This window comes from Trichosurus vulpecula, chromosome 7 (genome assembly GCF_011100635.1).
Source record: "Trichosurus vulpecula isolate mTriVul1 chromosome 7, mTriVul1.pri, whole genome shotgun sequence".
NCBI lineage: Eukaryota > Metazoa > Chordata > Mammalia > Diprotodontia > Phalangeridae > Trichosurus > Trichosurus vulpecula.
In genome coordinates, this window is record NC_050579.1 from 83,013,891 (window position 1) to 83,029,598 (window position 15,708).

General features: G+C 35.6%; 1 protein-coding gene across 1 annotated transcript in view; it reads left to right on the forward strand.

The window, feature by feature from the left end:
- Positions 1–15,708, forward strand: part of WDR27 (WD repeat domain 27) — a 176,540-nt gene that overhangs the window by 151,550 nt on the left and 9,282 nt on the right. Inside the window, 1 exon segment of the mRNA XM_036768210.1 lies at positions 2,540–2,638. Within this exon segment, the coding sequence (XP_036624105.1) occupies positions 2,540–2,638 (99 nt within the window).

Consider the following 15,708-nt stretch of genomic DNA (forward strand, 5'->3'; position numbering starts at 1 on the left):
ATAGTACAATAATATTCCATTACCTTCACGTACCCCAATTTGTTCTGCCATTCCCTAATCTTTGGGCAACTACTGTGTTTCTCATTTCTTTGCTGTCAGAAAAAGTACTGCTATAAATGTTTTTCTATTTATGGTTTCTTCTTCTGGCTTTGACCTTGTTGGAATGTAGACTGAGTTGTAGTATCAAAGGTCTTGCATAATTTAGTGGATTTTTCAGTATATTTCCTCATTTTTTTTTCCAGAGGAGTTAGATCAATTCAGAGCTCTACCAACAATGCTTTAGCATACTTGTCTTCCAACAGCCATTCTTACGTTTTCTGTTTTCAGCTTTTGTCATTTTTGCAAAGCTGATGGCACATGCATCATGTTGTAATGGAGCATCATTTGTGTTTTATGAGAGCTGCTAAACCCAGGTATTAGACTACCACAATGACTAACTTGACGTCTTGACATAAAAATGTTTACTTATCATTTAAAGATACAGTTGTCAAACACAGGGCAAAGATATATGCTGATAGTTCTGGATCTTATCCTGATTCTTATGAGCACCTAAATCTTCCATCTTTCTTCTTTCTCTTTGTGGAGACTATGCTCTAGGCCTGACAAATGCAGCCTACAAAGAGTGGAATATTTGTCAATTCTGAGAAAGCTAAGATCACCCAAAATCAGATTAACAAAATCTCCCTGTGGAATTAATGTTTCAAAGGCTTCTGTTATTCTTGAAACAAAGAAACATTTGTGTTCTAGGTGCCTACAGGACAGGTCCATTGGTCACTAGCAGTCCCTTGTTCCCATCTGGCTTGCAATTAAATTTGCTCCACGGCTTGGCAACTTCCTCCTTGAAATTCTATCCTCTCCACAAGGTTGTGTTCCATAGCCTGCCATATGTCTTCTCTTGTCAATAGGTACTTGATTGGAGTCATTAAAAGCTATCCCATGATCCAGCTCATGCAGGACCTGGACCTCCTCTCTAGGTTGAAATACTTTATGCCATGCTAGAGTAGATGGCTTAATTGAAGTAGATAGCCACAGAGTTAAACCTGGGTAGGGAGAAAAGTGAGGCCGAAAGAGGATTGATAGATTGGGAGACTAATAAGTAATGGATAGCTCATAATAATTACGAAGGTGCAAGATGTTGGAAAAGGTAGAAATAAAGGAGATAGAATTTCAGGTATTGGAACTTTAGAGTAGGGCAGTTTGGTTGAATCTGAATGTGATCACTCTGATGTTTGTCTGAAGTAGATTAGAGGTGGGTGTTAAAAAAAGTTGATGAATTCAAGAAACTGTTGTGAAATGCTGTCATAAGAGCCTTTGGTCTAGATACTCAAGTCTTTCAGTATGTTGGTGGGGAAGGAATACTGCAAACAAGGTACTGAAGTCATTGAGTAAAGTCAGAAAGTGATCAGGGATTTGGTAGATGGCAGTGATTAAAAGACACTTGCTCCTTGGAAGGAAAGCTGTGGCAAATCTGGTTGGCATACTAAAAAGCAGAGATATCACCTTGTTGACAAAGGTCTTTATAGTCAAAACTATGGTTTTTCCAGTAACAATGTATGGCTGTGGGAATTAGACTATAAGGAAAGTTGAGTACTATAGAATTAATGCTTTCAAATTGTGGAACTGGAGGAGACTTTTGAGAGTCCCTTGGAGAGCAAGGAAATCAAATCAGTCACTACTTAAAGAAATTAATTCAGATTATTTATTGGAAGGTCAAATAATGAAGCTGAATCTTAAATACTTTGGCCACATAATGAGAAGATGGGACTCAGTGGAAAAGACTGGGAAAGATTGACACCAAAAAGAAAAGGGGATGGTAGAGGGTGAGATGGATTGATAATGTCATCAAAGCAATGAAATTGAGCTTAGACAGACTTTGGGAGATAGTGGAAGATAGAAGGGCCTTGTGTGCTATGCTCCATGAGTCATGAAGAGTTGAATATGACTGAATAATTAAGCAGGAGCAGGAAAAAAAGGTGACAATGATAGGGAGAGGATGATATAATTAGATGACATGAACTTAAATTGAGGAAATGCAATAAGGATTAAGAAGAGAAATTTATGTGGCAGTGTTACCTGAGGCTCTGTGAGCCAGAGCTGGTGTTGGAAAGATTTTAGAAAGGAGTAGGCATCATTAGAGACTGTTGGTAGAGATATGGAGTCCTTGGGCAAAAGCCAGTTTTCATTTGACTGAAGGAGGAAGAGATTAGAAAGACTGTTAAAGACCTTTTCAATGTGTGTTCCAGAGAACACAATGGAAAGGGAAGATTTGGGATTAGTGGAGGGCAGTACTAGTGTGAGTAGTTTGATTCCTCATAGAGGGAAAACCATACTCATATGATTAAATCTAAAATACTTTAAAACTAAATTTTACATGAATATTGAATTATTATCATTAAGCACTTACTGATTAGCAGGTACTGGGTTAAGTACTGGGGCTAATATTTTAATAGCATTCTAGGAAAGTAGTTTCATATAAGTGAAAATTGTGCTGAGTGAAATTATGTGGATTTTTCTTTGAAATTTTCATTTTATCTTTTAGGCTTATATATATGAGATGGGCTCAAGCACCTTTTCCCACAAATTGGCAGGACACACAGAAACAGTGATCAGTGTGGCTTTCAACCCATCAAGACCCCAGGTAACAGTGTATACTTGTATAATTTTCAAAATAAAACAAAACATACATTTGTTTTATATAAAACAATATTTTGTATATTTATATTATATATGAAAATAATATGTAACATCTATTATACATAGATATATAAGTGTATTTAATGTTTTATTGATGCCATTTTGATAACGATCTAGTACTGTGAACCCCTCACTCAAAGTCAATCTTCCCTTGTAACAAAAATAAACAGTTAATGCAAACCGAACTGACGAAATGACGGTATCTGATATAATATGTAACTGTGCACATGCCTAGTCTCTGCCTTCTTTCACAAGCAAAGGGAAGTGTGTTTTTCACCCTATCTTATCTGGAACCAAAATGAGTCATTACAATGAATCTGAGATTGGTTCTCTTTTTGTACTCTTTTCGTTTGTGCTTTTGTAGCAGTTGTGTACATTGTTTTTGTGGTTCTCCTTTTTTTGTTCTCTAACAGTTCGTATACATCTTGCCAAATTTCTCCAAATTGTTTATGTGGTGGTAGCAATGTTGTTGTTATTATTAGTAGTAGCTGCAGTACTCATAGTATTAGTAGTTGTTGTAGTAGTTGTAATATAGTAATTATTGTTTAGTCATGTTTCAGTTGTGTCCAACTCTTCATGATCTCTTGGGTTTTTGTTTTGTTTTGTTTTGTTGTTACAAAGATACTAGGGTGGTTTGCCGTTTCCTTTTGCAACTCATTTTGCCGATGAGGAAACAGAAATAAACAGAGCTTAAGGGCCATGCAGCTAATAAGTGTCTGAAGCAGGATTTGAACTCAGGTCTTCCTGACTCCAACTACAATGACACTCTATCCAGTGTGACACCGACTCCATACAACAATGTTCCATTTTTGTTTAGTCATTCCCCAGTTGATGTATACAATTTTTTGCTTTCACAAGTGCTAATATTTCATATTATATTTTCACTAATTATTTATATTTGATGAGTTTTATTTTATTTTGAATACTAATTTTATTTTATTTTAATTTGCATGCTAATTTTAAAATAGAGACATAGGGACAATAATGTCCATTGATATGGGAGGAAAAATAAAGTCAAATTCCTTCTCATTTTAAATTAAAAAAACTATTATGAGAATGATCACCTGAAATTTAGGTAGAAATATCCATAAATATATGACTATATAGTATCATAGAATACTTGATCCAGAAGGTACCTTAGAGGCCACCTAACTGAATCTTCTCATTTTGTAAGAGGAAATTGAGGCCCAGGAGACTGTGGCTTACCCAGAGGTCATACATTTAGTCAATATCAGAGGTGAGATTTGAATCCTGTGCATTTGGCTTTCATCTCCATGCATATGACATCTACATCTATAGATCTGTGTCTAGTCTCTGTCCTGAACTGCTTCCTAGAAATCACTACTGGGGCCAGCTAGGTAGTACAGTGGATAGAATGCTGGCCCTGGAGTTAGGAGGACCTGAGATCAACTCTGGACTCAGACACTTACTAGCTGTGTGACTCTGGGCAAGTCACTTAACCCTATTTGCTTTAAAAAATATCACTGCCAAAAGGCACCATCGGCATCTCCAACTCTATGTGTCCAAAACAGAATGCACCATTTTCCTCCCTACCTCCCTACCTACCCTTCCCACCCTTCCCCCTCCTCTGTTAGCTTGCCCCTCCTTTACACTTTACTATTTCATCCATCTTTCTAGTCATCTAGGTTCACAACTTTGGGGTCATCTTTGCAAAATTAATGTTTCTAAAATATAGCTCTGAACTTGTCATTTCTTTGCTCCAAAATTTCCCACGGCTCTCTATTATTGCTTCTAGGATAAAATACAGACTCAGAATTATGGAATGACAGAATTTTAGAGTTGCCAGGGACCTCATTAGCCATCTGGTTCAATTTATACCTAAAAGGAATCCCTGCAATTGCATACCCAACACGTAGTTGTCCAATCTCTTCTGTAAGTATGGGGAACTCATCACCCCTTGAGACAACTCATTCCATTTGGGACTGCTCTGTCAACGAAGGAATTTCAGGATAGCAAGCCTAAATGGTTCTCTTAGCTATTTCTACACATTGCTCCTACATCTGCCTTCTTGGGCCAAATATAACAAATGTAATATCTCTTCTACATGATGGCTCATCGTATACTTGAACGTTACTATCATGGCCACAATTTTCTCTTCTTCAGGGTAAACATTCCTAATTTTCTAAACCATTCCTTCTATGATGTGGACTTGAGGCTCTTCATAATCCCAATTGTCCTTTTCTAGATCCTCTTAATGTCCTTTTTAGATGGTGGGGCCAGAAATTAACACAATACTCCACGTGAGGTCTGATGAAGGCATAGGGTAGAGGGACTATATCCTTATTCCTGGAAGTTAAGTCTCTCTTTATTCCTTAGCCTGACATTCAAAATGTTCCAAAATCATTTATACTTCCAAACTGACTTCACATTATTCTCTGAATTTTATGTTTCAACCAGACTGACCCATTTCATGTTACCTATATGAAATCATGTTTCCTTCTTCCATACTTTTGCATAGACTAGTTCCCTATGTTAGGAATGCTTTATCTCAACACCCCTGTCCTCTTAGAAATTTGACTTCCTTCCAAGGTGTAGTTCAAGTGCCATTTCCTGTAAAAGGTCTTTGTTGATTGGGATCTTCCACCCCAAATTGCTTCATAATTATTTTGTATCTATTTTGAATTTATCAGTTGGTCTGTCCCCGCCACTTGTAGAATACAAGTTCTTTGAGGATAGGGACTTTCATTTTTGCCTTTATATCCCCATAGTTTCTGGCAACTAGGAAGCACTTAATAAATAAATAAAATAGATAATAATAAATAAATAATAATTAATAATTAAAATTAATAATAAATAATAATTAATTAATAAATAAAAATGCCTATTGAATTGGGTTGATTTGAATTCTGTCCAGCAGGATCTAGCTTTAACTGTCTCTTGACAGAGGCAAGGCCAAGCTTTCCCTTCCAAATTTCTCATTTATGGCATCTGCTTCCATTCTCACTCTTGGCAAAGTAGAGAAGAGAAAGACAATATATCAAGATAGGGCTGTGTTTTCTAGTCATTCTGATTCATCCTGAGTAGCTAGCCCATTTCTGGGTAATTGTTAGGCATTTAATGCTATTTAAAATTTAGTTAAATTGACTTTAACTTATTTTTATCGCACTTAGCCCAAGAGTAAAAGGTAGAACATTCCATAAACATTCTTAATGCTCCTTGCCTAAAATAAAATGCTTTTTTAGGAGGTTAATACTTTCAGGCACCTTATATTTGTATTTCTAATTAAGACATAAAGGAACAGTTTGCAAGAAAAAAAGAATACTGATAAAACATATCTATCTGCTTATTTCCTTGGTGTTTGTGCAATCTTTAGTTGTAGCATTTGCTGTACTATAAATCCTAAAGACTAAAAGCTGGATATGTTCCCCCATGAAAAAAAGAACTTAGATAAAACAAAATGAGAAGACTAATTAAAAATTTGTGTCCTTGTGTTTACATCCATACAAAGTTTTCATTGCATGAAGCATTAAGGGATGTTGTTTATAGTTTATAATCTATGAAAATTTGAAACAGACCATCCAGATGTGGATATTGACATTGCTGTTTCTAGGTACTAAATAATAATAAGAAAAATCCAATAATAAAGTGTATCAATGATTCACAAGTGAGTTGCAATCAACTAAATATTTTAAAATTTTGATCAGTGAATATAAATCAAACCTTTGAAGATTGTGTTCAATTTGCTCGTCTCAGAAAGCTGCATAAAAATTGGTAAAGATTTCCTGAATTGAAAAAATGTTCACAACTTCCTTAGGTAGGCATAATTTAGTTGATGTGTAAGGTGTGACTACAGAAAAGACAGGAAACAGGAAGATTGGGGGCAGACTAATGATATTTACAGGAAATGGGATAAATGAGCTGAAACTGAATTAGAGGTGTGATGTTATAGGTACTTTTTAGTAGTATGTTTTTATTTTGCGTATAGATTTTGTAATAGCATTTTGTATTCCTTCAAAGATACGTGTCTATATATGTATATATATATACACACATGTGCATGCGTATAAATGTAGATATATATTATATATAATGTAGATGTATTTCAGAGTATTAGCTGTAAATATCTGACTTTCTTGATGTAGTCTATAAACATTTTTTGAAGAAAAGATAAACAATATCAAAGCAAGGAGGACAGGACAAGGGAGCTAGTTGTAGAGGCAGGAAAACAGCATCTACTGCTGATATCATTATTATGGGTGCTGCTTTACAGCTTTTTTCAGTCAATAGATAAAACCAGGCAGAAGGGCCTGGCTTCTAGGTTGGCTTACTCTAGTACAATTGTCAAACTAATTATTCTTGAAGGAGGATGAGAGAGAGAATCAAATGAGGCTTCTGTTTAACCAAATGTTACATCTTTGTGGTTTCTTGTTTCCGGCTAGCTTTCTCCGTGTGTTTTTTGCGTTCTTTTTTGTTGCGTTTGTGTCCTGGAGTAGGCTTTACATGTCAGGCCATGATGCATGCTGCCCAGTGGCTTGGACACACAGACTCTAGAAAGGCTTGGCAATGATGCTTGAGTCACAAGGTCAACAGTGGATGCATTCATTTTCTGTTCTCTTGTGTGTATGTGTGGTCATAAGATCTAGACAGAAGAATTGTAAGCCACTTTTAGTTCTAACCGCATGAAAGAAGAAAATGAAAAAGCAGCAATAATTAAGGGGAATACTTAGAGTCAGTATCCTCAACTATTTATTTGTGTTGTTGAATACTATTCCTTTATTTATTGGTGTTGTAGAGTGACATCAATGAAATCATGACATAATGAAGTCCCCTGCATTCTTGAATAACTTAATTTTTTGTCATTAGGTAGTTCTAGTGAAATGGAAAGAGCCTTGGGCTAGTAACAAAGAGATCTGGGATATCATTCCAGTTTCATTACTGTCTTTATTGTCTTGGCCATCCCTTAACATTTTTGAACCTCTGTTTTGTCCTAGGTAAAATTCTATAGGAGCATCTTCCCTACCTAAGCAATAGGGTTGTTATAAGGATATGCTAAGTTATATCTGTAATGTGGTATTAGATTAGTATAACCTGAACCATCACATGAATTGCAAATATGGATAAGGCAATAGACTGAAATACTATTTTCAGTTCACCAACATGCCGAACGTTACTATGGAAGAATCATAATTATTATTCTTTAATCAAGGATTTCATAATACCCAATAGCCTTTTCTTTTTTGATCAAAAAAAGTCTTTGATAGTTAGAAATGTTACACAATCTTAATCCTTTGATGGGCATGATGTTATAGCATGAGAAAATTTTATCAAGCTTTTCCATAGTAGCAAAATTCCTTGAATTACTTGGCATGTGCTAGTTCCCTAAACAAACACACTGTGTTCCTCAGATGAATGTTGCCCATAGGTAGTATGCATAGTATGATAGAGAATAACTAAGGTGCCTGGAATTATCTCTGTTTCTAGCTAATTATAGACAATATTGATATAACTTTAAGGAAGGTTGATATGGAATCCCATTGATTCATTCCTAGGACTACGTCTCCATACGTGTCATCCTGATTCTAGTAATCCTCCTTGCATATGAATTCAGAGTTATGTGGTCATGAATCTCTCTGACAGAAGAATTAAGAATTTAACCATAAAACTGCCAGTTGTTACTCAATTGGGGACAGCTGGGTTTGTATATACTTTTGAGAAAAGTGAATTCTCCATTTTGCCACAACAATATCCACAATTTAAACTGTTGTCATCGTTGTATTATAGATCTTTTTCATGTTATTTATCTCTAATACCTAGATCAGGGGTTCTTAACCTGGGGCTCATGAACATTGATTTTAAAAATATATATTTTAACAAATATTTCAAAAAAAGAAAAAGGACAGTCCTTATCAGGAAACAAATTTTTTAAAAATTGGGGAGAGTGTTGTTAAAGAAGATAATTACAACATCTCAAGATGGAAAATACTTTGTCTAATCCAATCTGCCCATTTTACACATGAGGAAAATTAATCCCAGAGATGGTATTGAAGGCTCTTGACTTCAATCATGGCTCTGTGCTACATTGCACTGATAAATTGGGTTTAGATATTCAAAACAAAATAATCAGAAAAAGTGAATTCTCTTTTTTTATTGCCTAATTTTAAACTACCTATCATTCCTATTCCATATTCCCCACACACCCAAAGCACCTGGAGACTTAAAATAAATAACTTAAAAAGTCCATTCATTAAATCCCCTTTTTATTAATATTTTTGTGACAGCATTGAGTTTCCACCATTGTCATCTCGTCTCTGCTAGTCAATAGTGAGTTACATGTCATTTTCTGAAGATCTTTCAGTCTCTGTAGTGTTGTTACTATTGTTGGGGATACAACAACAAAAAAACCCTTCTGAGTTTTAAAGATATTATGAGGGCTACTTTCATGGAACTGTCATTTTTTCTTTTAACAAAATTTCCTGTTTTCTGAATATTGTTCCCCCTGGTTCCACCTTCCAGATTACTATTTTTCCTTCACGAAAGACTTAATGACTAAAGCAAAGGACTGGATCAAGATAAACAAGGGACAATGGCAGAAAGGTGTATTAATAGATCTGGAATGAGGAGTTTTCAGCAAAGAAATGAGTGACTGAGGTAGCTTGGGAAGAAGGAGAGAAAAATACTGTGTATCACAAATATAGTGGTTTAGGGAGATGAAAGTTTGTCTATTGGGTTTTAAGACATACTTTATATGGTTTAAGAATGTACAAAGTGTTTGAAAATGTTTAGTACTTTATAAATTTAAGTAGTTTTAAACAATCCTTTCTCTGAAATGATGCATCAACAATGATTTTACATTAATAGGCTATGGAATACTATGCTCTAAAATGTAAAATGATATACTCTAAAATAATTTACAAAACTAATTAATTAAAATTGGAGAAGTCACTTAAACATTTAAGTGAATTACACAGATTAATCCAGAACAAAACATATTCCTTCAAAATAACATTTAAATTAGTTATATTTCATTAAAAGGCATATTTCAAAAGACTACTAAGTTCCAAATAGCTTTTCAATAAGAATTCTAATATTGTAATTATTCTTTTAAGCCCTCTATTCCTTCAGTATCAGGATTCACCATCATATAGAATTGATTTTCCATTCATTCATGAAGCTATTATGAAAATTTGGTGAGCCTGTACTGTGTGTGTTACACTGAGGTATATATTGAGAGTTTCCTCTGATCACTACTGGGAGCCTTCCATCTCTTGCTTCTCTAGTCGCTGGTGGGAAGGTTGCTAGGGGCCAGTGACACAGCTTCCATCTGCACCAATTCAAATTCCTCCTGCCCTTCTCTTTGACCTTAGGCTTTCTATCTCCTGCTGTACCTGTTCCTTTGAGTGACAAGGAAGGGGAAAGTCAGTGGAAATAGGGCTTCCACCTCCTGCTGTGCTGTCTCCAGCCTAATCTCCAGTCTTTGGAGGGAAGAGGAATAGTACAATGGGGCCTTCCATCTGGCCAAATGACCTGCTTTCTGTCTCATGCTGTGGTTGTCTCTTGCCTGATCTCTAGCCTTCTCTAGGAAGAGGAGTGGTCCTTCCATTCAGTGATGAACACCGTCACATCTTGTCATATTCTACACATCTCAGTGATGCTGAATCCCTGTAAATCATCATTCACATCCTATTCCCCATCTCTTGCCACTTGATTTCTTATTTCCATTTCCCTCAACCCTCCCACCCCAAAGTTTCAATGAAATGCCAGACACCCCTCCCATTGTGCCTTCTAGAATGCCTGTTCCATAGGAACAGACGTTTCTTCATTCAAAATCTTTTCTTCTCCTGTGCATTCCATATTAAAAAAATAACCGAAACTTAGCTGGAATCTACTTCATCTAGATCCTTGGATATGTTCCAATCAATTTTGGATAGTTATAAGCATGCCTTCCTCCTCTCCACTGGTGAAGGGGGTATCCCCTCCCAAAACTTCCCTTCTCATGGGTTTTTGGTCAATGTCTTTCTACAGATCTCCAAGCGAAGATAACCACTACATTGGAGACCTTCTCCTTGTTCTTTTAATATAGTCAAATAGTGGGAAACACAGAAAGACATGTCTCTTGTTTGTTCTCTGTCTCTGTCTCTGTCTCTCTCTCATATATATATATATATATATATATATATGTATATGTGTGAGAGAGAAAGAGACCTACCAAGAGGGATACTGAGAGACAGAGGCAGAAAGAATTTTTTAAAAGTGGAAAAAAATCTCTTAATCATCCCCCTGTTGTTATTTTGCCATTGTTGTTTTTAACCCCATATCTGTATGTCTATTTCAAGTTTTCCTGGGTTCAAGTCTTCTGCTCTGCCTACTGCACCCCCATTCCCTATCTTCCAAGGGTTTGGGAAAGACTTCTTGCAGAAGTCTGATACAAATACAGAACCTCCTTACTCTCTGCCCTCCTTTATATCCAACGTCATCTGAGGGACCAGAACTTAGGCTCTTTCTATTGGCTCTGGTGTTATCACCTCCCTTCATTGGCCCCACCTGGGGCCCCACCTTAGTTACCAATTCACACTTTAGCACCTAATAGGGGTTTGGGCCTGGGGCTTAGCACCTAGTAAGACTCGATCAAAGACACTGAATTAATCAAAAGAAACAAAGGCCAAACTCTTCAAGGATCCCCAATACACCAACATAAAAAAGGAAGATTCTTTTGAGAAAAGTGGAGACTTTGGCATATTATAGGCAGAGGGAAAGAAACCTTTGGGTAAAGGAGAGGCTGGAGATTCAGGAGAAAGATATAGCAAGGTCAACAAGGATTAATTATATAACATTTAAAGGACTAGTAATGAAGGCACTTATAGACATGTAAAAATAACGTGTCTACTAGTGTATCAAGAGCAAGAAGCTTCATCTAATGCAGATAGAGTGAGGTACAGACATGGTTACCACTTGATGACACTGCCTCAGCATGGATATGAATAGATGAAGGGAAATACAGGAACAGTTTGGAAGAGTTTGGGGAATAAGGATAGAAAGAAATTGTGGCCAGGGCTACAACACAGACATTCCTACCCTCTGCCATTTATTGTCATTAGACTTGTGATAGATTAACCTTGGCATATTAAACAAAATGCCTTTTCAGACTTGGGCTTCAATGATAGGTATATGAGAAAAACTGTTGTGAAGTAGGGTTTTGAGAACCTGGGAGTCATGAGATTTTTGAACCAACAATTCTGCTGTCCTGTTGGCCTATCCATGTAGTGTAATTAAGAGTTCTTGTTCCTGAGATACACCCTGTTGTGAATTAAGCTACTTAATTCCTTGTCTCTGCTAAGCTATGAAATGTGATGTTTATAATTTGATACTGTATAGTACTTCAAAGCTTGTTCTCTTGAACTATGATTGACTGAAGATGAGTGTGGTTGACTCCAAGCCTCAAAGAGGGGCTTTGACTTAGAAGTCAGGGAAGGGATTGAAATACTAAATTTTATTGTATGCCTCTCTAATGCTTCTTCAAGTATGAATCTGGGTCTTTCAGAGTGAGTGATGTATAAGTGGGGGGGGTGAGTAAAAATAACTAACCATTGAATGATATGTGACCCTAGATTTAGAGCTTGGAATTTAACTGATCAATAAAGTGCCTTGGGCCAGGGCAGTCTTCAGGAATTCCACATGTCAAAATAGGAACTAGCTTATTACAAATATGAAGAGTAAGAAATGGTAGGACACTTGTTACTGACAGTTGAAATTGTGATTCCCTTCTTCCAGATTTAGTCATCAAAACATTGAATTTCATAGTTAGTCGATTTGGAGTCAGCAGACCTGTATTCGAATCCTACTTTACAAACCTGAAAATGCTATATAACCATAGCTTATTATTTACTAAATGTCTCACATGGGAGACATTATGCTATATCTTGAGGACTCTTGGATAAAATAAAACAGTCTTCAGCCTTCAGAAGTGTCTATTCTGCCAAGGGTCATTGGAAGAAGATATTAGAGAGTTATGAGCTACATGAATATTTGTAGATGATTTAAAATTATTGTGATTCTTTTTTAATACATCTGACCTTTATTCCACCACAGTGTCGTTGCAGAGTCATCCCAGGACCAAGAGCTATATTGTATTTTTCCTTGTTTCCACACCAAAAAATTTATGACCTGATGCCTTCTTCAGGGTTTGCCAGTTTAGATTATGGTCTTTAAGAAACCAGCATCACCTCCTTATCATAAGAAGACATAGGAGCAGCACTTTAGTGAAACCTTCAGGAGGATCATCAGCTACCCTAATATATTGGAATGGATGGGTTGGGTTAATTAAGGCTTGGAGAACCAATAAATGACACTTTTGCTGCTGCCAGAAACTCAGAATCCATGATCATTAGAGTCTTCTGAAAGCAGGAAGCAGCATAAAGGAGGGCAGAGAGCAAGGAGGTTCTGTATTTGAATCACACTTAGATTCTGCTTGATGGAATTTCATTTCTTGTGTTGACTATCTTACCCTTAGGATTCTGAACCTGCCTATCTATTGTATTTTCTTGCTTCCACATATCTTAGTTCACCTCCTTTACTTGTAGGCTGCCTAGACACTACAGTTTCTGCCTGCTCAAATTTTCCCTTTGCTAACTGACCCTTTATACAGACCTATAGAAGCTATCCTGTCCTGGCCCACTGTATCCCAGTGCCTTTAACAGAGAGAACATTTTCTTGAACAAGAAATTCTTGAAATCTATTTGAATTACAAAAATTATTTTTGGATAAACAATGCAAAATAACTTTCAAAGCACATGGGAGAGACTAGGCAAAGTAGGAAGGGGAAAAGCAAATGTCGAAATCTCATAATAATTCATGATAAGAGAGTATCACCCGTTTTTGAACAAATGCTTTAAATTTTTCAGAGTAATGTTATGTATGTACGATAGCTCAGGTGGTATTATTATCCTTTGTGAAAAAGACTTTTGAAAGTTTTTGATTAAATAGATTTTATATACAAGAGTAAAATTGTTTGAATAGCACATATGGCTAAGGAAGTGGAATTAAAATCAAAAGAAAATTGTAAAGCTCATGGGAGAACCTCAGATTCAAAAGGATGGCTTAGTTTCTGAGAGAATGCTGTACTACAATTAAGTGCGCTGCCAATGACCTGCAGCTGTACGCCACATGAGCAAGGCTAAATGGCATTTCAACTGTAAGAGATAGGCTGTTGGTTCTCTGTTCATCAGACAGCCAGGGGGCTGTAGTTAGTCATCTGGTATATTAGTTTAGGTATTTAACCTTGTAGTGATGGGAGGAGAATAGACTCAAGAACATTTAGCTTCTTAATGAAATCACACTGTCTGAATGCTTAGCCAAGAAGAGCGGCTGTGTTTCTGGGGAAAGCAGTAAAGCCCAAAGAATTCATAAACCACGAACTCAAGAGGGAAACCCCAGTAGAAAGGGTTGAATTGAAATTGAAGCTGCTGAAGAGGTGAGATTGAGGTGCTAATATAAAAACATATGAGATTTTATTTACTAGAGAAGTGGAAAAAGTACAAGAAAGAAGAGTAGGAGAAAGAATGACAACCTCATGTGGAGAGCTAGAAATAAATTTCAAGAGGAGTTCCCATTAAGAAAAAGTAAAAATAATGTGGTAAATTTGAATTGTATACTCATGGGAAAGAAGTAGAAAAAGGACATATCTTTTTAAATTATAAAATATTCTGTCATGATTGTATAGAGGGCCCTTTCTTTCTCCACCACATTTGTTGACAGGTGACTTATTTAGAAAGCAATTTTCTGTATGTCATGAGCATAGATTTTAAAACTGGGAAGAAACATGATGAATGCAAATGGAAACTTTATACTTAACACAAAGAGAAAAAGGTATTAGTAGAAGGCAAAATGGCAGAAACAATGTTATATTGTTCAGTTATATTTCTTTTTCCTTTTAAATTTCTATAATTATTTTGGTTTAATTGTGAAAGTGATGTTAGGTGAAATTTTAGGATTTTTATTTGCATTTTTTATTATTAGTGGTTTGGAACATTTTTTTTATGATTGTTAATAATTTGCATTTCTTCTGAGAACATTTTGTTCATATCCTTTGGCCAGTTATTGAATGATAGCTTATGGTCTTATATATTTATTAGGGTCTACATGTCTTGAGTATTAGATCCTTTCAGAGATATTTGTTACAAGATTTCCCAGTTGATCTCTTCTTTCTCGTCCCAGTTGCATTAATTTTGTTCATGTAAAAGCCTTTTAATTTCATGTAGTCAAAATAACATCTTTTACCATTTATAATCATCTCTACACTCCTCCCCCACCATACCTGTGAAAGATGCCTGATCTAATTATCTTCTGATTTTTTATAGTATGATTTTAATATTCAGATCACGTGTCTATTTTGAATTTATTATGGAATATGATATAAGATGATATAAATCTAATATCTGCCAGGTCATTTTTTAGTTTTCTCAAAAATTCTTAGCAAATAAGGAGTACTTGGTTAGATAATTTATATTTGTGGTTTACTAAACCAGGACTGCATTCAGTTATTTGTGATTCTTCTTTGTCTAGTCTGTTCTATTGATCTGTTTTTTCTTTTATTTTTTCAATTGTACCAATAGTTTTGATTATTATTACTTTATAATATAGTTTGAGTTCTGGACATATTATTTTCCCTTTATTCATGCCTTCTTTATTTCCCTTGATATTCTAGAATTTTTTGTTTTCCCAAATGAATTTTTATTGTTATTTTGTTTAGCTCTGTAAAGCATATGTATGGAAGTTTGATTGGTGTGATACTTAATTTATAAATTAATTTTGATGTTATTGTCATTTTGTTATATTGGTTATCATCGAACACTCCTCTAGTTATTTAAGTGGGGTTTTCTTTGGTCCTCACAACAACCCTTTGAGGTGGGTAATGCAAATGTAATTATTCCAATAATTAATATATTAAATGACTTTCTCAAGGTCACTAGTAAATGGTAGTGCTAGGACTTGGCTAAGATAGATATTACTTATAAGATCTTAATTCAGAGGACAGATCAGATGAAGATTGCATTTATC